The 23081-nt window shown below is 35.8% G+C and overlaps 2 protein-coding genes across 2 annotated transcripts; one reads left to right on the top strand and one right to left on the bottom strand.

Moving 5' to 3' along the window:
- Positions 1-2127: 2127 nt before the first annotated feature.
- Positions 2128-2875, bottom strand: LOC134806579 (uncharacterized). The gene is made up of 2 exons (XM_063779888.1): positions 2828-2875; positions 2128-2748 (listed from the first exon to the last, which is right to left on the bottom strand). Exons 1-2 carry the CDS (start codon positions 2858-2860, stop codon positions 2143-2145), a joined length of 639 nt encoding a protein of 212 aa, XP_063635958.1. The 5' UTR covers positions 2861-2875; the 3' UTR covers positions 2128-2142.
- Positions 2876-13155: 10280 nt separating this feature from the next.
- On the top strand, positions 13156-22875 carry LOC134806876 (CCR4-NOT transcription complex subunit 7-like). The gene is made up of 7 exons (XM_063780291.1): positions 13156-13689; positions 14217-14326; positions 15346-15459; positions 16193-16311; positions 16752-16909; positions 17367-17507; positions 22635-22875. Exons 1-7 carry the CDS (start codon positions 13570-13572, stop codon positions 22728-22730), a joined length of 858 nt encoding a protein of 285 aa, XP_063636361.1. The 5' UTR covers positions 13156-13569; the 3' UTR covers positions 22731-22875.
- Positions 22876-23081: the final 206 nt, after the last annotated feature.

The following is a 23081-nucleotide window of genomic DNA, read 5'->3' as shown; positions in this document are numbered from 1 at the left end:
TGTTTAGGTAGAAAACCTCCGCGAGCCCTTACAAAGCTCTGCTTTTTGCTAGTAAACTAATAATAAATACCGCGATCAGAATTTGACTACAGTTGTCAGATTTGTCAAAATCATAAGTAAAGCCTGACAACAGTTTGTTTAACCCTGAGATAGTGTCGCTGCAAACAGCTTACGTATGGCAATAATGTGTGTACGTCATGTATAGTCGGGGTAGTGGGCATTGGCTTCATGTTGATACTCGTATAATGTCAAAAACATTGCTTACAGAAAATTCGGTTCATTCAATTTACCTATTCGTCAAAATCTGATACTATATATTCAATATTAATATATTCTTCGTTTTCTGACTCTGACGAAGTCTGATTTTCATCAGATGTTGTGTCGCTTTCAACCACCAACCTCGATTATAAAACGTTCAGTTTCCAATTCGATTATAGGATTTTTATCGTCGATCTACATAAACCTTAAATGAAATATTAAAGTTTAAACCAAACAACTAACCAGTTCAATAAAACCGCACTATAAAATGTCAATACCGGTCATGTCAACAACCAACTTCAAAACATTGTTTATTGGAATGCTATGTAATCCTTCGTCTTTTTTAAGCTGTAAGTATTTGATTGCATTCACTACAATTTTTTCGCATCCTTGGTATTTTTTTTTTGGCATTTTTGTAATAAAACCGTTTATATTTGAATATATTCGTAGATATTTTCCGTTTGTTTACATCGGTGACATTCGATGACATCCAACGTTCGTTGTCAAAGAGTACCTACTTGTTGCCAGTAAAAGAAATTAGTACCATTGAAAATCCGCAAAATGGCGAGGGTCAAATAAACTGTTGTCAGGCTTTACTCAAACATGAGGCAAACCAAAGAGTCAGACCTAAATAAGTCTGCAAAAATACAAATAAAATTCGGATAAATTCTGGCACACGCAGTGCAATGCAAGTGTTATTTTACTTATTTTAAACGTCAAGCTTCTATGAACTTAAGACGTATAAATAACACTGCGTGTGCTATCAAAATCGTTGCACACTTACCTCGGTCGGTCTAACTGTACTTAAGTTTCCAACGCATTCAAACTTTTACAGGGTACCTACTCGAATAAAAACGAAAAGCTAAAGCCAAGTCTATGGCATAGACAGAATGGCATGTAATAATGATGTAATAAATACATTTCAAGAAACTTTAGGTACGTCGTGTTTAATGTCCATGAAAGTAAATTTAGTAAACATTTATTTTATAATGATAAAGTATATAATATTCAGTTTGAACAAATTTGCTATTTGTGTTGATACATATCAAGTGCGACGCATCAATAAGTCTACTTTCTTAGTGACTAATGTTCCCGATGTCAACTACGACAAATACAGAAATGATATATACCCTGAAAAAGCTAAAAACACACTTTTCCTCACCAAAAATTATTATATATTTAAGGAACAGAACAGACCAACCACTGTAAGTATTGGCGAAAAGAAGAACAAAGTCAGAATACCATCATCATACATAAAAAGAGCAAGAGCAATGTATTTCAAACAGTTTTACGAAACTACAACAAAAACCAATAACATGATCCAACAAAAACCAATAAATAAAAATACTAGTACAGAATTTCAGACCAGAGTTAAGTCAGACGAATCTAGCTTTAAACATAACCAGGAAACGGTTAAAAGGCTCGTCGCTTTATTGATATCTGAGCACATCAACATCAGGCATAAAGAAGAGAATATAGATATCAATGCACAAAAGAAACGAGGAATCAGAAAATTTGGACGACGCGTTCCTAGATACAATCACAGACATTGCTAACAACTTGTTAATTGTTTACAGTACGTCACATTGAGAGATCTGCGTAGTAAACCATTGTTTTCTAATGTTTACTTTCTTTTAACTTACCTTATCACATGTTAAATTTGCAATGCCACAGGGTGATGGGTGTCGTGTCCAAATATAAATTTAAACAATGTATCATTGCATTGGCTACAATATAATTAACCAATAATAACAAAATTAGTACATGACAATTTGCAACAATTAAGGTAATAATATATTATAATTCTTGACAATAAACTCGTTACAACCCGCTAATAAATTTTCATAAACAGGTATTCGACATTACTTCACATAACAGAATTTGTTAAGAAGTTGTGCAAGTGTAGCTTGTGGTACATACTGCAGTATCGGGATCAAATACGGACGTGGAAGGGCAAGTATAGTCATATTCGAGGTAAGTACCATCGGACGCCAATACGCAATAGATATAAGTTTGGCACGTAGTGTCCGTAGTGTTCGCGAACCTTCCTGCTGCCGTGCAGGTGAACGTGGAAGTGGTGGTACAATTGTAGTCGGATTCGCACAATGTAGTGTTAGGGTTGTAATATGTGTCGTCTGGACAGGTGTACGTTGTTTCAACGAAGGTACCGTTGATCTCGACGCATTGAATGTAAGTAGTGCAGTTTGTCGAATCAGGATCGGCTATGTAGCCATCTTCTGTGCACACTGATGTGGTCGTGTTGGTTGTTGTTACGTTGCAGACATAGTTGGATGACGCTGTGCACTGAGCCGTGTTGGGGTTGAAGACGGATGTGGTAGGGCAGACGTAGTTGTAGGAGAGGTAGGTGCCGGTGGAACTGTCGTAGACGCAGAGGGTGTAGTTCTGGCAGGTGGTGTCGTCGGGGTCCGCGAACCGACCGGCCGCCGTGCAGTTGACCGCGGCGTGGGCTTGCCACACGCAGCAAAGCACCTAGTATATCAGTGTTACTTTAAAAATTGGTTATTATGTAACAGTTTACATTATATTCATATATATAAAAAACACTTACGAGGAATACTGCAACTCCGAACCTGCTGTCCATTTTGCTGCTCTCAATAAAGTCCCACAAAACGCCAGTTTATATAGTATCTCGGATTGTAAACTTAATACGGGTCAATTAGACGATTGCCAAAATCTCTCCTCAGAATGATAGCAATGTTTGTAATCCTTCAGCAATTACGCTGTAAATCACCATGGACAGAATGATGCGATATAGGTATTTTCCGGCATTAAGTTAGTGGTAAGTAGATACCATAACTTCAGTAGATCTATGTTGTGGTGAAGCATGGTCTCGGTCGTTTCCCGTGCCCCGCCTTATAGCCTTGAGGCGGCCAACAGAGGGGTTTTAGTGGGTAAACCTGGGGTCTCATTAGCCCACAACAGGGAGTCCCACATAACCATCCCGGCCCGTCCCCGCGCCGGGTGGTATGCGTAACGCATTTCCCCTCTTTAAAAAAAAGGCCAAAATAACTACACCTGAGGATGATGTCTAATTTGTTATGGCTAAGGAATATCGATAATGGTACAAGTAAACAAGTTTAATAGTAATTAAATAGTAATTTATAATTAGGGTATTAATTAAATTCGGTACGTGTGAAAGTTCATGCGTATTAAAATAAGAGTAATTAAGGTAATAAAATAAGAGTAAGACGCCTATCACATCACTTCAAATTAATGAAATTTATTTCAAAAGCGATTGAAATCTAAATAAACACGACTGATACAAAATTAAGTATGTGAGCGCTAGTAAGCAGTAAACCCTCCAATCCAGTCGTTAAAAAGATCCGAATCCTGGCTAGATGCATACAATTAAGTTTCTTAAGACTTGTGTACTCGTGCGAAGAAGTATTCCTTTGTTATTTATGTACACTTGTACATAGTAGAACATAGCTTAGTTCTAGGATTAAACAAAGACGGTGAGGGGCATGTATATTGAGCCAGCACGAAGCCACCACCGGGCGCTCCAACACAATTGTAGAAAGTTGCACACGTTTTGTCGGCCGTGTTAGCGAACCTTCCCGCGGCAGTACACACGGTAGCACACAGGTAGTTGAACGAGCAATCCTCCAAAATTGGGTCAAAGTACGACCCTGTCGGACAAGTGTATTTTGTTTCTATGAAGCTCCCGCCAAGCGCTACGCAAGCAATAAAAGTTGTACAGTCTGTAGAGTTCTCATCTTCGAAGAATCCCTCGTCTACACAAGCAGATACGGGCTTGTTGGTCGAAGTATTGTTGCATATGTAGTTGGTAGTGCATCTTTGCGTATTGGGGTTGAATACAGAGGTTGCCGGGCAACGGTTGTAGTAGGCGAGGTAGCCGCCGCTGAAGGGGTTGTAAACGCAGAGAGTGAAGTTCTGACAGGTGGGGTCGCTAGTGTCGGCGAAGCGGCCTGCAGCTGTACAGTTTGCCACTGCCGCCTGCACTTGCCACGCGCCGTATAACACCTGAAACCGCATTATAATTACAAGGATGAATTCATCCTGAGTTGTTACGTTTTAAATTTTCCAAATTCACCAACCAAGCGAAAAAAAAGTTCCTAAATATTAAGTAGGGAATAATTATTTATCCCTACTTAAGTACCTAATGTTATAAACGCGAAAGTAACCCTGTGTCTGTCTGTATATTACCTCTTCACGCTTAAACCGCTGAACCAATTTAGATGAAAGGTATGGAGTTACTTTGAGACCCGGGGAAGGACATAGGGTAGTTTTTATGAATCAAATGATAACGTGGAATGATTTTCACGCAGGCGAAGTCGCAGGCACCAGCTATTAGTACCGGGCTGGGCCGATTCGGAGATGTAATATTGGTAAGTATAGCCAATTCTAGTATCTAAGCAGAAATGTTTTTACTTGCTGTGCCTTCTAACAGGAATTAGAATCAAATAGAACTTACAAGAAAGACTCCAAAAACCCTGTGTCCGTCTGTTTATTACCTCTTCACGCTTAAACCGCTGAACCAATTTAGATGAAAGGTATGGAGTTACTTTGAGACCCGGGGAAGTACATAGGGTAGTTTTTATGAATCAGATGATAACGTGGAATGATTTTCACGCAGGCTAAGTCGCAGGCACCAGCTATTAGTACCGGGCTGGGCCGATTCGAAGATGTAATATTGGTAAGTATATAGCCAATTCTAGTATCTAAGCAGAAAAGTTTTTACTTGCTGTGCCTTCTAACAGGAATTAGAATCAAATAGAACTTACAAGAAAGACTCCAACAAGTATCCTCCCGCCCATGTTGACGTTATTCGATAATCTTAGAACTAACAGTGCATTCATACTTTATAGGTATCCAAGAAAGTGCAAATAATACAAGCTAATAAAAGGCTTTTGTTAATAAGGCTCCAGTGAGATAATCAATACTAATACAAATCCTTCATCAAACATACATGTGAGGCGTAAAGAGGATTTGTATCAATCAGTTTGGCTGCCCATATGGAGGCCAATTCAAACATTTTGATGTCAAAATGATATCGAAATTATGTAATTTTGTTATCAGTCGCTCGTATTTGTTTCTACATATTAGTCTGCTCGAGAAACTAAAAACTGTGAAAAGTGTGCAAAATAAAGATACTACTTACTCCTAAAAATACGCGTGATACTGATACCTCATTAGATTCGTCATGATGCCTAGAAAAATGTATTCGAAGCTAGTATCAGCACAAAAAAATATCAAAAAAGGGGGAAAAAATAGATATTTTTTTATTTCCCCAATACTTATCTCAAAAAGTATTAATATTTAAGAAACTAAAATTAATATTATAAAAGAGGAGAACTGATGTAAAAAGCTATGAAATAAACGCATTTGTATTTGTATTTTGAAGAGGAGGATATTTCCAATCAAACATTCCATACTTGTAGAACTGTATCTCCATTATTTATACTTTTTATTCAACGCTGTACACAGCCCTCCGCGTCTCATTTTCGGGAAACGCGCGCGGCTTGAAAAAGCGATTAAGTAACATTAAATATTATTTAAAAGGCAATAAAAATAATTATGGTGTATTTAAAACATGTCAACAAATTTACTACTTATTATAATACACGCTTCGAATACATTTTTCTAGGCATCATGACGAATCTAATAAGGTATCACACGTATTTTTAGGAGTAGTATCTCTATTTTCACCGTTTTCAGTTTCTCGAGCAGACTATATACCGAGGTAAGCGAGACGCACCGAGGCTAATTCTGATTGTAATCATTTTCAAACTGCTACGGATCAACCGATTTAGTTACAGTATTCCGAAAAGGATTAGTGGTGTGATAGGTTTTGAATGCTTATGTTTGAACTCAACAGATTTAAGTAAAATTACCTACTTTTTTGTCGGTGTTTTCAAATTTTAAATTAAGACAGTCATGTTTTTTAGAAAGGCTCATTAAATAATTTTAATTAGGTAGATTGTATTTATTATACAGTCAGATATAGTTAACCCTTCATTCTAACTTCTACGTAGGGTACCGGTACCTAATACTCACGTGTTCTTCACCCAACGTAAAAACAGATATTATTTTGATTTACGATTTAAATCTTATGATTCTTTTTATCAAAAAACGTGTTTAAATAGAGTATTTTCCTCAAGTGATATCAACATACAGGTAAGTATGTCGATTTTTAATCTGAAGAGCACACATTCATGACGCAGAGGCCAAGCTATAGAATAGTTCAGATATAAATAATATGCGTATATACATTATTTTACTTACTTCATTGTTGTGTGGAAATCTAGGCGAAGCTTAGTTGTATCTCAACATCTGTATCTGCTATCTCGCTAATACTAACATAGTGTTGTGCGATAGTCGATGTTCTCATTTTCTTGATTAAAATTAAAATATCAAGAAACCGAGCTTTGCTCGGAAAAATTATAAAAACTCAAAAATGCGCGTTTACCTCGAGATAAGACCTAGGTCGATTTTTCGCCCCCGAAATTTCTATAGCTTTCTATCTAGTACAATTTACTAGATACTAAGCAATTCCTGAAAATTGCACAGGAAAGTACCCTGTAAGCTAGGGCAACTTTGAATTCCCGTCTCTTACCTTTAAATTGGCAACGGGACGCAGGAGGCACTACCTTTGACCGTCTTTTTGCATATTTCCGGGAAAAAAACCTTAGCACTAGTATTGATTGACGTTTTGCGCCAAATTAAGGGTTTTGCTAAGTTTCGTACGCGAATAAATAAGCTAATTTCCTGGTCAGAGGAAAAGCGGCGATCCTGGCCCATAGAGACGATATTGATGGGCGGTGGAAAAATCAGTTCCAGGATCATTTGCTTTGCTGGGGGCCGATTTTTTAATTTCGATCGCTCGATTTCGTCACTCGAAAATCGGTGGAAAACGGCAAAATGCTATTTTATTAAATACGAGCGATAGAAATTGGGAATCTAGTGGTATTGACCACTCGTTTTCAATTCTTTTAGTAGAATTTAAATGCCTAGTAGTGGAGTTATTATTGAACGAAATACACGAAATCGAGCAGGCAAATTTCAAAAATCGTCACCCTGGTGAGAAACTTTAATCAGCCACCAAAACACCAAAAAACCTACTCTACTAAAATAAAAGGCTTATAATCGAATTTAAACTGTTGTGAGACATACTACCATTGAATAATTTTACGGTTTAGACTTTAGACTCACTTGTTTTTAGTCACTCGCCTAAACATGTCTAGGCACCTAGGTTCTTCGAAACATGTCGCGCAATTGACTAAAAACAAGTGAGGCTAAACCGTAAAATTATTCAATAAAAGGCGTAGGTACTTACCTAACACTTTTTTTCGTTTATTACAATAATAAATATATGTATACAGCTACTTAGCTATATATTTAAAAATGTAAGCCACCTATTTCTGAATACAAATGTATCGATAACATAATTTACCAAAAGTTATAAACTTATAGGCTTAGACAGTACTAAAGAGGCTCTCGCAATAAGTACTTGTTTTATCTCATACGAGATAAATGGAAGTGTTACTCGTTAATTACTTTATTTTAAAAAGTTAAGCTGCCATTAAACTAAGTATTGTCTTCCAAGGGCTACTACGGGTTTGGGATATATAAGTTTATATCTTTTATTTTCAAAATGACACGAGTTTGGATTTTTACAGTGTTTATCATAGTAAGTCTTTTGTTCCCATTGTAAAATCTTAAAATCTCAATTCAATATATTAATAATTAAATAAGCATTCATTTAAATATGTACCTACAACATTGACAGTTTTTTGATTTAGTTTTTCATTGCGTTTATTTTAGTGTTGATGGTTTAGCCTACAGTATCAATGAGTCATATGTGTTTAACACGTCAAGAACATGCGTTGTTTTCTTTCTTGTAATCAAACGATCGTTATACGTGTACCTAGACTTAGGGGCCTATTAAACTGTTAAGCAGATAAAGGATTAGCGTTTCAATTGCAGGGCTTATTGAGCGACGTCAGTCAAGCTAGTTGCTCGGCCCGTGGACGGTTTCCAAACGAGAACTTGCCCAACTGCCAAGGATACACCATGTGTCTTCAAGGCGCTCCAGGTGTTTACACGCAAATAGACCTCAGCTGTCCAGATAACTTTGTCTACAGCCACGTAGACCACCAGTGTACGAACGTGACCAGCTATCAGTGCTATCCGGCGTACAATTGCATTAGCGTAGGAAACTTTGAGGGAAGCAAAGACAAAAATTGCACCATGTATGTTGCTTGCGTTCAAGGGCTAAACCAACTCGCTACCGCCAGACTAATACAGTGCCCCGAAAACACTCTCTATAGTCCTATAGAAGGTGTTTGCGTCAACAGCACAATGTTTACCTGTGACAACGATGGAAAACCTAGCGTTCTTGATGCTATGCCGAGTCAGGAGTCGAGTAATACCTCTACAAATAACGCAGTTAATCTGTGCTATAAGTATGCTATACTTGTTTATTTAATGGTTGGTCTAGCTCTAGCTGTATGAATAAAGTGTATTTGAGTCTTGTTATAATAATTGTTTTTATTGTACGTTCACCTCCTTCAAAAACGAATACTTAACACCAAAACACTTTAGTAAGCGGATCGAAGTTACTATACCAATAAATGATCTTAGGCCTTGATGCATCTTACTTATTTAAGTCGTCCTAACTAACATCATAACTAGAATCCTAACTAATACCCACCTACTCTAAAAATGTGTTCCTAGTTAGTGCAGTCAGAACTACGTACCTACTTACCTACTAAGGTTACTCTTTAGGATGCTTACTTGCTAAATGCGGTTACACAGTGACTAGAGTCCGTCTAACCTAACTTTGCACCGATTGCACTTTGAATAGATCAAAGTGAGGGGGAGTCATTATAAACGTCATATTTTCATATTATTAATTTGATATTAATGATGATTTTGCCACACTTTGTCATTGCAAATGACATGCAGAGTAAGATTGATCCGACTAGCCATTTAAGATTCTGAGTTTATTAAGGTGCAGGTATCAAGCATTTTATGCCTACTTAACGGTACCTAGTTGATTAATCTAAAATAGGGTAAATGCGTCAGTTCACCATCCAGTGCCTGTGTCTGTCCACTTGGCGTAAGTAGCTACAAAGACTTGCGTATAATTTGAATATACAGGTATATATTCAAATTATACCTACGCCAACTACGCCAAGTGGATGGAAACAGGCACTGGACGGTGAACTGACGCATTGACCCTATTTACCTAAATACTAAGGCAGGTGGGACAAATTGGGATCGCCATGTAAGTTTATATGGGGATCTGCCTCTTATCGCCTTTGCTTATTCGAGCAATAGATAATAACGAAATTTCGATTTTCATGGTAAGCCCTCAGAATGCGACCGTCTAGTTTAGTCTGAAAATAATTGCATGCGATTTTCAATAAAATGTCCTCTATTGAAGAACAATATATCGCTCCTTGAGAAACACAGTGTCATTAAGCGAAAAACGTGTTTTTTGGGTACAGAGCTTTAAAATTTTCGAAATCTTCAAACGTCTAAAACTGCCGTACTAGAGATAAAAGAAAGAGTTTTTTGCTATATTTTGTTAGATTTAAACTAATCTTGTGAGTCATTTGAGTAAACTGTGTTTTTTTTGTTTAATTTCTAAGATAATTCAATTAAAAGAAAATTGTAATGTCACTATTCCGTTTAGTTTTGCTTAATGTCACATGACGACTTCGCAATATTGATTCAATTTATGGAACAACACTATATCCAGTTATTTGATATAACTTAACGTTTATTTCAAAGAAAAAGCGCAAATAGAATCATTTTACATGGATGTTAATTAATATTTACTAAAGTAAGCGACTTTCAGTCTTAAAAAATTAGCAAATAAGACTAGTTTTTCTTTAAAACTAGAGTATTCTTAGCTTGTTTTGTTTGGCTATATTTTTACAATCAAAAATTACCAAAGTAAATAAACAAAGGGGAGGATAATAATTGGGGGATGCGATGTAAGGGGCCTGAATGTCATGTAACGGACCCCAGACCAGCCTCTCCTGCACGTGGTCACCCTGTGGAATACCAAACAAGCCTCTGGCGATCCACCAACCCGCACTGAACCAGCATGGTGGGCTTATGGCCCAATCTAATTTGACATGTACGACTCCTCGTTACGGCGCTAAGTACCCTGTAAAAGTGGTGCTAAGAATCCCCGGGCGGAAGATACCCACGTCATCATCATCCTGCTAGGCCTTGTTCTCATTTATTTGGGGTCGGCCTTCCCTGTTCTTTTCCTCCATTCTGCACGATTGAGTGCAACGTCGGCGTCTATATTGAGGTCTTTCAGGTTTCGCTGAACCGTCGTCAGCCAGGTAGCAGGTGGTCTTCGACGTCCTCGCTTCGTCGTTGAAATATCGAGCGCTACCTTAACCATGTAGTCTACAGGACGCCTCTGTACATGACCGTACCACCTCAGACGTTTTTCCGTTAGCTTTTCTGTTATTGGCGCTACTTTGAAACTACCCGGCGGAAGATACCCACACGCTTTGTCGTCAAAAAGAAGTGGCAGGACAACATTGTCGGATTATCAAATTACTCCGACAAGGTGGCTGTGTTGACGTTAAGCATATCCCAAATCCCAAAGCTATATACCTACTTTAACCGCAATCAAAGCCTACGCATCAACATCTACACATTGCGATGATAAGATTGAAGAGTATTACGAGATTATGACCCTCTAAATAAATCTACTGATGAAAAGCAGGAAACATGGACCATTGTCCTTGGTGAAGTCAGATCAAGCACACATACATAATATGGCCTTGGCAGCAGAAACGACCGTAGTTCTAGGTCTATTCCATTTGCCTTTGGTCGAAACATGAACGTAGATAAGTAATTCCTTCTTTCTCAAAAAAACTTCAAAGTCGCTGGACCTGGACTTCGCCTGGCGGAATATCACACACGAAATTGACTACTTATATAATAATATTTTCATCTGACAAAAGTTTAATTAGATATTTATTTATGTAGGTATTAGGTACATCAATAGGTTTAAATTTAGTTCCGATCACAGACCCGTGAGAGCAAAAATAAAGTTTAAGACTTAAATCCACCGTAAGCAATTAATTCATAAATAGGCAAAACACCTAAACAGAAACACACTCTTATTTGTAACCACGATCAGTTTAACTTAGAATTACGAAGTAATTTTGACACCTTACAAGAAGAGATACCACAAATACACATTCAGAAGTTCAAATTCAAAATAACAACATTATAAATACTTTAGAAACAGCCAGTAGCAAAATTAAACCAACCCGGAAAAACAACAAAAAACTCACATGCGACACATTACGTTATTAGAACTAGCTCTTCTGAAGGAGGTACGAATTCTTCATCATCATAAGTATTATCTTTATTAACAGTTTCAACTACCTAAAACAGTAGTATTAACTTTATTAAAATAGCTTTAAACTTTTTTGTCATTTAAGACACATTGAGACATTTTCTACTGTAAGAGAACAATAGTTTTATGGGTAATTAATAGGTAAGTACCTACCTAGTGATAATAATAATTAATGTGTGTTTTGTGTCACCTTGTCAGAAATAAAATTGGAACATAACAGACATCACAAAAATAACTTGCAAATTTTGATGAATGAAAAAGTATCACACAACACATAAATAATATTATATTATAATTAATAAATATGGGAATCTTACACATACCAACCTAGTTCCACAGTTAGATCAATAGAGCTCCTAATGTGGCTATATCTATCTAATTATAAATAGTCGTCTAGTAGGTACACATAATACAACTCTATTATGAACCTTATAGAAAAAATACAACACAGTGACATTAAACAACGAGTGACATTCATTAACCACACCGTTATAAGCGTTGTAGTGGCTTTAAGCTTAAAACGACATTTTTCACTTAAGCATGCCAACTGTCGCTATGGTAAACTAAGCTAGCATATTGACACTACACAGATAATGACGATCGACCTGCTAAAACTTCTGTCAGCTTCTTAAAATCACAATGTCACTTAAAGTAAAAGAACAGTACGTTTTTATTTTTAGTCAGCATTATGGCTTTAAGTTTTAAGCAAAACCGTCATTATAGGTATAATGTCACTTTACTTATTTCAAAACGTTATTCTATTCTATTAAATTCAAAAGTACAAGTGTCCTTAAAGGGAAAAGTACGATATTGCTTTAAATTGAGTTTTGATTTTGATACCATATTATAAGTTTAAAGTGACATAGTACGTATAGATACACTATTTCTTATGTAAATTGACGTACTTACCATTGAATCTCATAGAAAACCGTCACTAAGCAAAAAAATACAATTTACTTCCCTTTAATGACATTGTTCCTATGAGACGGGCACCTATTCCCTCTATTCGCCATAACGACATTAGCGCCCTCTGGCGGTTCTAATAGAGCTAGGGCGATAGGTGTCTTCGTATTGCGTGCGTTACGATCATACGAGCTAGATGGCGTTATTAACTCAAAAACCCCATTTTTTGGATAATGACGTTATGTTTCTCAAGGAGCGATATGAAAATAATCGATCGATCAAAATGCCGCAATGCCCGCAGTGTAGGTATAAATAGCCGGGAATAAAAGCGTTCGATCATTTAGCCAAACTAGGTCTGGCCAGGGACTGTTTCTCCTACTCTGTGGAAATGAGACCATTCCTGCTCATTTCAAACATAGATAGAAAGAATTATACTGTCTTTGTCTTAAACCTAAAAGAAAGGGATGAGTATAGTTTTGTTTTTATTCTTATTCACTGATAATTTGGGTGTGCCAGACTATATATCGCAAGCGATATTCAGTGGGGTTTGTAGAGCCCATTACATGATAGACCCCTTTTAAAAAAGTTGTCCTATCTGTCACTGTCAAACTAACGTCAGTTCAGTGTAATGAGCATAGCAGTAAGAAAGTAAGAATGCAACTGCAATGGCAAATGTGAATTTAGATATCTAAATCTCAAATAACGCTAGTTAATTGTGTAATATACATATACAGTACTAGTGTTGAAATTTAAAAATATATATATTAAGAAACGAAGTACTTTTGCCTCAAATAGGGTCGGCATAGCCTCATAAACATAAATGATCAAACGCTTTTATTCCCGGCTTATTTATTGATTTTAAATCTCTGCGCAGGTGCCCCTGGCTAATCTAATTGCAGTCAAATTTTTCAAAAAGGAAAACTGCAGTTTTGCCCTTCCGAGGACTATTTATACAAATTCATTCACTTTCAAGTTTACTCGTCGCATATCGTGCTTATATCCGCTTTTACACTAACGTGCCAAAAGCTATGATTCTACAGATGCCAACCGCTAGTTTCGGCGTAAATATGAATTCATTGAAAGATGACTGTGCAATCAAAAATGTTTGGAACCACAATCTCCATGAGGAATTTCATGTTATTCGAAAGGTAAACATTTTTTATTACATATAAATCCTTGTGATATATTATAGCTGTTCCTCAAAGTAAGTAAAACATCATCAGTGGTGTGTAAAAATTATTGGACATATAAAACCTGAATGTACTTAAAAAACATTCTGAACAATACTCAGATACTAATAGAAATATTTGTTTTCGATTTAGCATCAGCCCTTTCATAATCTCAAAAAGGTGAAGTCAAGTGTAAAAATATGGGTGCATACAATACAGCTTACTCAATAATATGTCCCATAGTTCTTAATTCGCTTACATAAGAGCTAGGGGACATATTTTTGAGTATGATGAGTGCACCCATATTTTTACACTTGACTCCACGAATGTTTATTTGATTGGTGGTAAATAATCTAAGTAGGTACCTATCGTTTTTGAGAAATTTTAAGTAACAAGTCTAAATAACCACATGCAGCTCATAAGCTGTGGTTTGGGTTTAGAAGGTTAAGGAGCTTTTGTAAGTAGATTTTTAAGTGTGATATATATTTTTTATGTGTGTTCTTCAGATTGTGCAAAAGTACCACTGGGTGGCAATGGACACAGAGTTTCCAGGAGTGGTGGCGAGGCCTATTGGTGAATTCAGATCCACAGCAGATTATCAGTACCAACTACTCAGGTAACTATTAATAGTTATTTGTTTTACAAGGGGGCAAAGTTGTTGTTTAACCGCTCGTGCTAATATTGATACCCAAGCAAGCGAAAGATTCCAAAATTGAACCATGAGCGTAGCGAGTGGTTCGGAAATGGAATCTTGAGCGTTGCGAGGGTTTCAAAGCACGAGGGTTAAACAAAATTTGCCCCCAAGTGAAACACAAAATTTTTCACCACACCAACCCGAAGCAAATATTAAATGTAAGATATCAAACAAAATCAAACCAAATCAAATCCAAATTAATGTTATTAAATATTTATCATCCAAAATCATCATTTAAAAGTCAATTCTACCAGAAAACATAAGAAAACAACTCAAAATTTGCATTTGATTACTTTGCCTCACATGTGAATAAAATGCAACTTTGCTATCAGTTTTTGAAGTGCAAAGTAAGGCTTTCCGAGCTGGTGTGGTGAAAATTAATTATTATAACTAATTTTATTATAAGCTTGTAAAGTTCATTTTTTATTCACAACACACTGGAAATTAGGATCATCAATAACCTTTACATATAAAATTATAAAATACTTTAAATTTTAACAAAAAATTTAATTATAATATAATATAATTGTTGATGTATTATTATTATTTTTGCTTGTATGTATATTCAATGTTGACATGCCCTTGTGGCCTATTTGCTGAATAAATGTTGAAGTTTGATATCCTGTGTATTACATAACATACAATGTAATATACACTTTTTACTTTGCACTATTTGTATTTTGTCTTTGTTTGTTACCTATAGCTGGTTGAGTTGTATAAAATGTGATTTTGCAATAAGTCTTGCATTTATATTTTGTGCAATGCCATTTAAATATATAAAATAGAATACTATATTTCAAATATAATTTACTGCAAGGCCACATTTTTAAATAATAAAGGGAATTTGTAACATCAACAGTTATATATAAATATATAGATTATAAGATAAGATGGTAAATAAAGACTGAATATTTTATAAAAAGCCATTAATTTTATTTTAGGTGTAATGTAGATCTGCTACGGATAATTCAGCTGGGGCTAACATTCATGGATGAGAATGGGAAGACACCTCCAGGCTGCACCACATGGCAGTTCAACTTCAAGTTCAATTTGCAGTAAGACCTTCAATTCTTTATCTTATTGGAGATAAGATTAGCTGAGATAAAAATACCAATTTATATTTAATTGACAAAATTTGCTTTGATGTAATTTTCTCCTTCTGTACAAAACAATCCTTAGCACCAGTTGCACCATCCCACTAACCCGGGGTTAACCGGTTAAACTGTTAACCTAATGTCAAATTGTACATGGCAACTCCAGGTTTAACCGGTTAACCCTGGGTAAGTGAATGGTGCAAGTGGCCCTTTGTGGGTGTCCAGATGTTCCATTTCATATATGTTCGAGATATATTTAAATAAGATTTAAAGATACCCCTTCAGATTTTGAATTTGGGCGTGTTAAAATCGTCTTAATAAGTAGCTTAAAAGTTCAGTCAGTAAAAAGTTGTAACTAAGGTCTGAGGGGCCCAATTTCGACTGCGGGATAATTTCAACTAATCGTAATATCTTCCATGTTTTACATTTTTAACTAGAGTGCCATATATGTCTAGATAGCGAAAAAGATGTGTTGTGTGTGTTGTGTGTCTCTAGTTAATAATGTAAAACATGGAAGATATTTCGATTAGTTGAAATTACCCCGCAGTCTAAATTGTCCCCCTGCACCTTATAAGAAACGAAATAGTTTTTTTAGTACCTAACTGTGCCTAAATATATGGAACTCATAAAAACAAATTACACAGTAAATAAATACCCCGTTTTTGATACATAGCATTTATAATATTTTTTGTAGGGAGGATATGTATGCACAGGACTCCATTGATTTACTGCAGAATTCTGGGCTTCAGTTTAGAGAGCACGAGGAGCATGGCATTGAACCATTAGAGTTTGCAGAACTGCTCATGTCTTCAGGTTGGTTGCTTCATTTATATTCTAACATAAATGTGGTTTATAGGACGTCCATAAGGCCTCGTAAGAAATATATTGATGTTAGAGCCTCTTATTGGCTAAGATCAATGAGAAAAAGACCGTCTATCAGGTAAGACCGTCTACATGTTTTTTCGTCGCTTCTAACTCTTGCGTTTGTCCGCATACCCCACTTACACAGGGGCGGTGGAGCAGAAGGAGCGAAGCTCTTCCTTTCTGACTGTGTCTGAGCGACGTACGTATACAAATACGAGAGTTCATGCACTATGACGGTCTCCCCAACCAAAAAAATCCCTCCATTGCCTTTATTTTGTGATAATGATCTTGATCACGAATGCATGAATTATAGAGTCATCGATGGAATATACATAATGGTTTTTAAATACATATTTTTTTTTTTATAATTCCTGTATTATTTATTTCAGGCATAGTATTAATGGATAACATTAACTGGTTGAGCTTTCACTCCGGCTACGATTTTGGATACCTACTAAAGCTGCTGACTGATCAAAATTTGCCTCAGGAAGAGAATGATTTCTTTGAAAGTCTACGGTTGTATTTTCCAACTGTATATGATGTCAAAGTAATTTTGTTTTTATACTACCTAGTTAAGCCTGAAAGTATGCAATGTCATACTCGTATAGTGAAACTACTATTTTGAAGAGACTAATTTTTCTTCAACTTTTTCAATTTAATCTTACTGTTGTATGAATAATATTAGTTTTGGGCTTCTACAATGTGTTTCATCAAACCTCGTCGTGGCTGTCACTTCAGTATAAAATTATTGGTACCATATAAGATATATTTCGGGTAATAATTCCAAAAATGGACCATGATATGAGTATGATGGAATTATGGTAAAAGTTTTCATCTCGATGAAATAATAAAAATGATAGCTAATGTGTTGTAGAGCTAAATATTACAAACTTTTCAGCTTGGGCTGATGGAGAAACAAGATCAACTGATATTAGCTTGCCTGTATTTGCAATTGAAATTAAAATGAAGTTTTTTCTCATTGTACCTTATTATGTATATTTCAGTATTTAATGAAATTATGCAAGAACCTAAAAGGGGGGCTACAAGAGGTAGCAGATCAGCTGGAGCTCCGGCGCGTGGGGCCGCAGCACCAGGCCGGCTCCGACTCGCACCTCACCGGCATGGCCTTCTTCAAGATCAAAGAGGTAAGTACCTATACTAAAACCACAGTCCAAATTTAAATGGGCAGCATATGTAATGCCATGAAATTAAAAACACGTATTAACATTGCTGACAATGACAACTTACCTAAAGTTTAACACTTTAAACTCTCGCGTTTTGTACACATATTTAATTACACAAACGGGTCTACCGCGATATAATTTCATTGTTTTTACCTTTAATTCCGACCTTTTAATTTACCTAAAGTTCAATAGAAATTGCGAATAATGTAAACAAATATGACAGATTTTTGTTAGCAAGGTAAAGGACCCCTGTTTCGGCAGGTTAAGGCTCTTGAGAGTGAGTTGAGAGTTTGTATATTTTTTTAAATATTACTAAGCATATCATTACCTTGAAAGCTTTTGAATAAGTTATATTAGTTCTTTGTTGATAATTTAATGTATAAACTGTAGGGTTTTAGTTGAAACTTTTTTTTATATGAATTTTGTCGTGAACCTCTTATTTGGCTCCCATTTCGTGATACAAATTTAGGTCAGCTCCTAAGTTCGTGAATTCGTGTCCCCTGTTTCGGCATAAAGTTTTCTTAGAGTAATTGGTGATAATTTGCTGATAATCATTTATATTTAACGGTCTTACCTACTTACGAATAATTGTATGGTCAAATTAAAAATAATATTAAAAAAAAATATTTGAGAGCTAGCTTAAAGTTTTTTGTACTCGTCGTCTTTAATGGTTGAATTAAGACTTTGTAAACCATATGGGTACTTTAATACGTGATTAAGAGCCAAACTATTTAAATAATTAAATAAAAATTAAAATTAAAATAAATTAAAAAATAAAAAATATTTACAAAAAATAATTTACTATCTTATACGTTAAATATAAACATACACAAAAATAAATCAAATAAATTGAATAATAAATAAAATTGTGCTAGTAGTTAATATGAGAATATACGTGGAATATACCTTAAAATTTTTAACTCGGGTCACATTCAAATTCGTTTTATGAGAATTCTAGTGAAAAAAACATATACCGAATTTCGCTCATACGAAACTTCATGAAATACATTAATTGTTTACTAATTTATTTTTTTAATTATCTTCGTTGTTATATTTAAAAACAAGCACTCAAAATGTATCTAGAAAATCCTTGATTCGTTAGTGGCACGAAATAGGAGACACACGAAAAATAAAATGACCGCTATTTCGTGAGTCGATTTATTGCAATTTTAAGTTATTTCTATGCATATATTCAATCTTTTTTCTTATCAAATCAATTACTAAGGAACCCACAGAAACACTCCCAAAAACTTTTATTCGAATGGGTTTAGCTTTTCCTTCATATAAGCTTAACAAGTGAGAGCGCGCACCTTACGCCTAAAAAAAGTGCACGCATACAACACAGCTGTTCGCGGCCCTCTGACAGTTTCGACCGTCGTATTACTCTCAGTTTAATTACTAAAATATTGGTTATTACTTTATTGAAGAGATTAAATAATACAGATTTTTTTCATATGTATAATTAGAATAAAAAATAATTGAATTCCTTATTATTTGCGCCAGAAACAAAACTAACGAAATAACGTACTAACACGAACTTGGGGCCGTTTACCTCATTTGTAATTTTTTTACGTACTTAAGTTAATTGTTTTCACTGAATGTGAATACATGTATACTTAATTAACATATAATTTGCCTCAAATGGATATAAAACATTTCTGTATAGGTAGGTATAAATTAAATTGTTAATAAGATGATGGTTGTTCTCAAACAGTGCGAGATTACGAAGTAATGAAGTGGGTCATTCTTTGATTTGGTGTAAATGCATGTCGCCCGCGTTTTTCGGTACTAAACGAAGTTGGATCTTTACCGTCTTATAATTATAAGTAGTAAATAAAAAAATATTAGTACAGGCCGTTTACCATTTCACGATATCTTAAGAAGATCTATGTTTTTTAAGGCTCCAAAGGGTCATAATGTCACTACCAACGCGTGTCGCCTGACCAGATTTCATCAAAACATGAGCTAAAAGTCAATTTAAATGTAACTTTATGGCTAGTATTTACTAAGTGCCTAAAACTATATTAGTTAATACATTCATTATTGATTGCACAAATTAAATTGTGTCGTACAGAACTACATGGCAGCGTCGAACTTTTCCGGCCTCGCGGTACCGTCATTTCCGTGGATGCTATTTGCACATCATATAGCTGTCCAATAGAAGGAATGTGCTGAGATCCTGCCACTGCCACCGCGTGCCTTTCGTCGCCTATTAATCGACAGTGGGAACACACTTCAACATTTGTGCCCGTATATATTTTATTTTTAAATAATAACTCGATTACCGTGGTTTCGTCCAAAAAAATGTGTCAGTTCCGTGTGTCTTATTTCTCGGTAAATGGAAATCATTTTAATACGAATCCTATTTGATATGATAACTTATTCGAACTGTTATGATGTAATTGGAAGAATGTTCTGGAACATTAACTATGTTTAGGGTTATGAGACAAAATGATAGTTTTTATCATTACCGTAGTCATTACCACGGAACTACGGTATTTTTCGACCACGGTAATGACTATTTTTCCACGGTAAGAATATGAAACGCTTTTTAGGGTTCCGTACCCAAAGGGTAAAACGGGACCCTATTACTAAGACTCCGCTGTCCGTCCGTCCGTCCGTCCGTCCGTCCGTCCGTCCGTCTGTCTGTCACCAGGCTGTATCTCACGAACCGTTATAGCTAGACAGTTGAAATCTTCACATATGATGTATTTCTGTTGCCGCTATAACAACAAATACTAAAAACAGAATAAAATAAAGATTTAAATGGGGCTCCCATACAACAAACGTGATTTTTGACCGAAGTTAAGCAACGTCGGGCGGGGTCAGTACTTGGATGGGTGACCGTTTTTTGCATTATGGTACGGAACCCTTCGTGCGCGAGTCCGACTCGCACTTGCCCGGTTTTTTTTTATTGTTTATGTTGTCTTTTAACAAAATTTGCCGAAGGAGAGTTATTTTTTCTTTGTTGTATTTTATTGTATTTTATTTTATTTCACATAAAGTGAGAAAAATATATAATTATTTTTATGGTGAAAATGATAATTGACCGTAGTTATGCAGAAAACGACCAACTCAATTTTTTTATCAATGCAGAAAGCGACCAAAGCTACTGAGTTAGGGTGTAAGTCACTTTGACAAAAATAAAAAGTTGGTCGCCTTCTACAGAACTACGGTCAATTTGTCATTACCATGTATTAACGCCATACAAAGTCATCACCATGACACTTTAAAATTGCGAGGTCCATATCTTCGCAGAAAGGGACCAAAACGTTTTTCAACATCCTTGCGTCCTAAACATTTGATTATGATCAAACAAATACCCAAAATAAAGATTTTTTATTTTTTTACCGTGGACCCGCCGATTTACTCCAAATCAAAGAATCACTCAATCACTCAAGTACATTTGTTTACATCATTTGCAATTGAACTCCTCTTTACCTAAAATAAAGTGTTATGTATAGGGCTTGCAATCCGGATATCCGGATATCCGTCCAATGTACTATCCTGATTTAGATGAAGTTAATATCCGGATAAAATGAATTATTCGAATACCATTTATGACAAAAATATCATTCAATTTTTTAAGAAAACTATTTCAAAAACGTTGAAAATTGTAACGTAAACAATGTCGGTTGATTTAATTATTTAATAAGAACAACATTTTTACGGTATAAAAACTGATGATTTAAGTATTTCTCCTTGATTGTCGTCTACTCCCTTATTTTTTTTAATACTTGGGAACAATTTTATGCAGAACTACCTAGCTCCGTAAAACGTACGAAGTAACTTTGAATTTGAATGTACTTGTACCGTGTTCTTGTCAAACGCGCTACATTATTATTAGCGTCTGAAAACAGTGAAAACATTATTAATAACGTGCGAAAAGAACTAAAATGGGTCCAACGGAGGAGAACTACGGTTGATATTGAACTCCCGAACGAATAAGAAAGTTTTAGCATTCTGCATTTTGAATAAATCTGTTATGAAAGCCTTGATTGACCTTAAATACAATGTAATATCTCAGCAGTTAGAAGACGTATTTGATTCTCTAAATATCATATGTCAATAAGACGCCAATTTCTTAACTGAAGAGAGTTTGACCGTAATTATAAATAATTCATGGTTGTAAAATTTTAATGACATAACGCCAAATATCTTGTGATCATCTGAAGTCACTTAAGAAATGAATTTCGCAGCGCAGGGTGCCAATATTAAGCGGAGGGTTGAAGTATCTTCATAAACTATATGTTGTTAAAAAATAAAATTTGCCGAAGGTTGATATTCATTCATGTCACAGTAAAGCTTCAGAGAAACAATTTACCAAGTGAAATTCGGACAATAAAATTTTGACAAAAGGTAGAACTCCTAAAAAATACCTTAGCATTTGCTGTTACGCAACCTTTTATACGTAAAATTTGATTCTATTACATTTTTTATAAAGTTCGTGTAAGTTTTGTTAAATAAAAGGCAAGTATTCGAATTATCCGTTTTATCCGGATATCCGGATAGTAAAATTATAAATATTCGAAATATCCGGATACAAAAAATGGATAATGCGGATAATGCAAGCCCTAGTTAAGTAATCATGACGTTTATAACGGCACCATCACTCTTTGTCTCAGGCGTATGCGGATTTTAATAATTAAGTAGATCTGGATCAGTTATGGATCTGATCCAGATCCAATTATTAAAATCCGAATACGCCTGTCTTTCTAACAAACAGAAATATAATGACGATTATCAACGGTTTGTTAGATTCGACAAATATGAAATTTATGAATAACGAGATTAGGTGTAATGTCAGGGGTGCGAAACTCCTGACTTCGGCCAAACTCGGCTCAGCATTGCTCCAAGCAATTATTAGGGTTGACACAACTTGACGTCCCTTTGCGTGCACGACCACAGATAAGATAATGGCTTGAATTTTGACAACCCTAAATAGCCGAAAGGGATAGTGCCATATATTAGAAAGCGACAGCATGATTCGACCCTGAACCGCTGTCAAACTTGGGTTTTGTAGGAAGTTTCCTTTCCGTACGGTAGTACTATTATTTATTCTGTGGTAATATGTAGTATGTTGGTCAGATATTCTTCGACGGCAACATCGAGAGCACGAGTGGGCACCTGTACGGGCTGGGCGCGCCGGCGGGCTCCACCGACGACGCCGGCTCCTCGCCGTGAACGGACGTTTTCAATCTTATATTTATCGTTATCATCTATAATATCTTATATATTCTAGAAAACTAATAATTCAATGAGTATATGCCTTAGAGACGATAGGGAAATAAGCGAGCATACTGGTCGCCCTATACATGGCTACTCTTACGCCCGCTACACGCTCGCAGATCTGCGAACTCGACTCCACTTCGCGCACGAATGTGGAGCGGGCTTTACTTACCGCAAGGAGAATTTAGACTAGAGGAATATTGTCAAAGTAAATCATGTAGTCAGTACATTTACTGTCATCTTTCGACAAATGAAGGCCAAAGGTGGCGTCATCGCTCGAAAAGATGGCACCATACCTTAGGCCTA

This window comes from Cydia splendana, chromosome 3, assembly GCF_910591565.1.
Source record: "Cydia splendana chromosome 3, ilCydSple1.2, whole genome shotgun sequence".
NCBI classification, from domain to species: Eukaryota; Metazoa; Arthropoda; class Insecta; order Lepidoptera; family Tortricidae; genus Cydia; species Cydia splendana.
The sequence above is the reverse complement of the archived record's forward strand: the minus strand, read 5'-3'. Positions and strand labels throughout refer to the sequence as shown.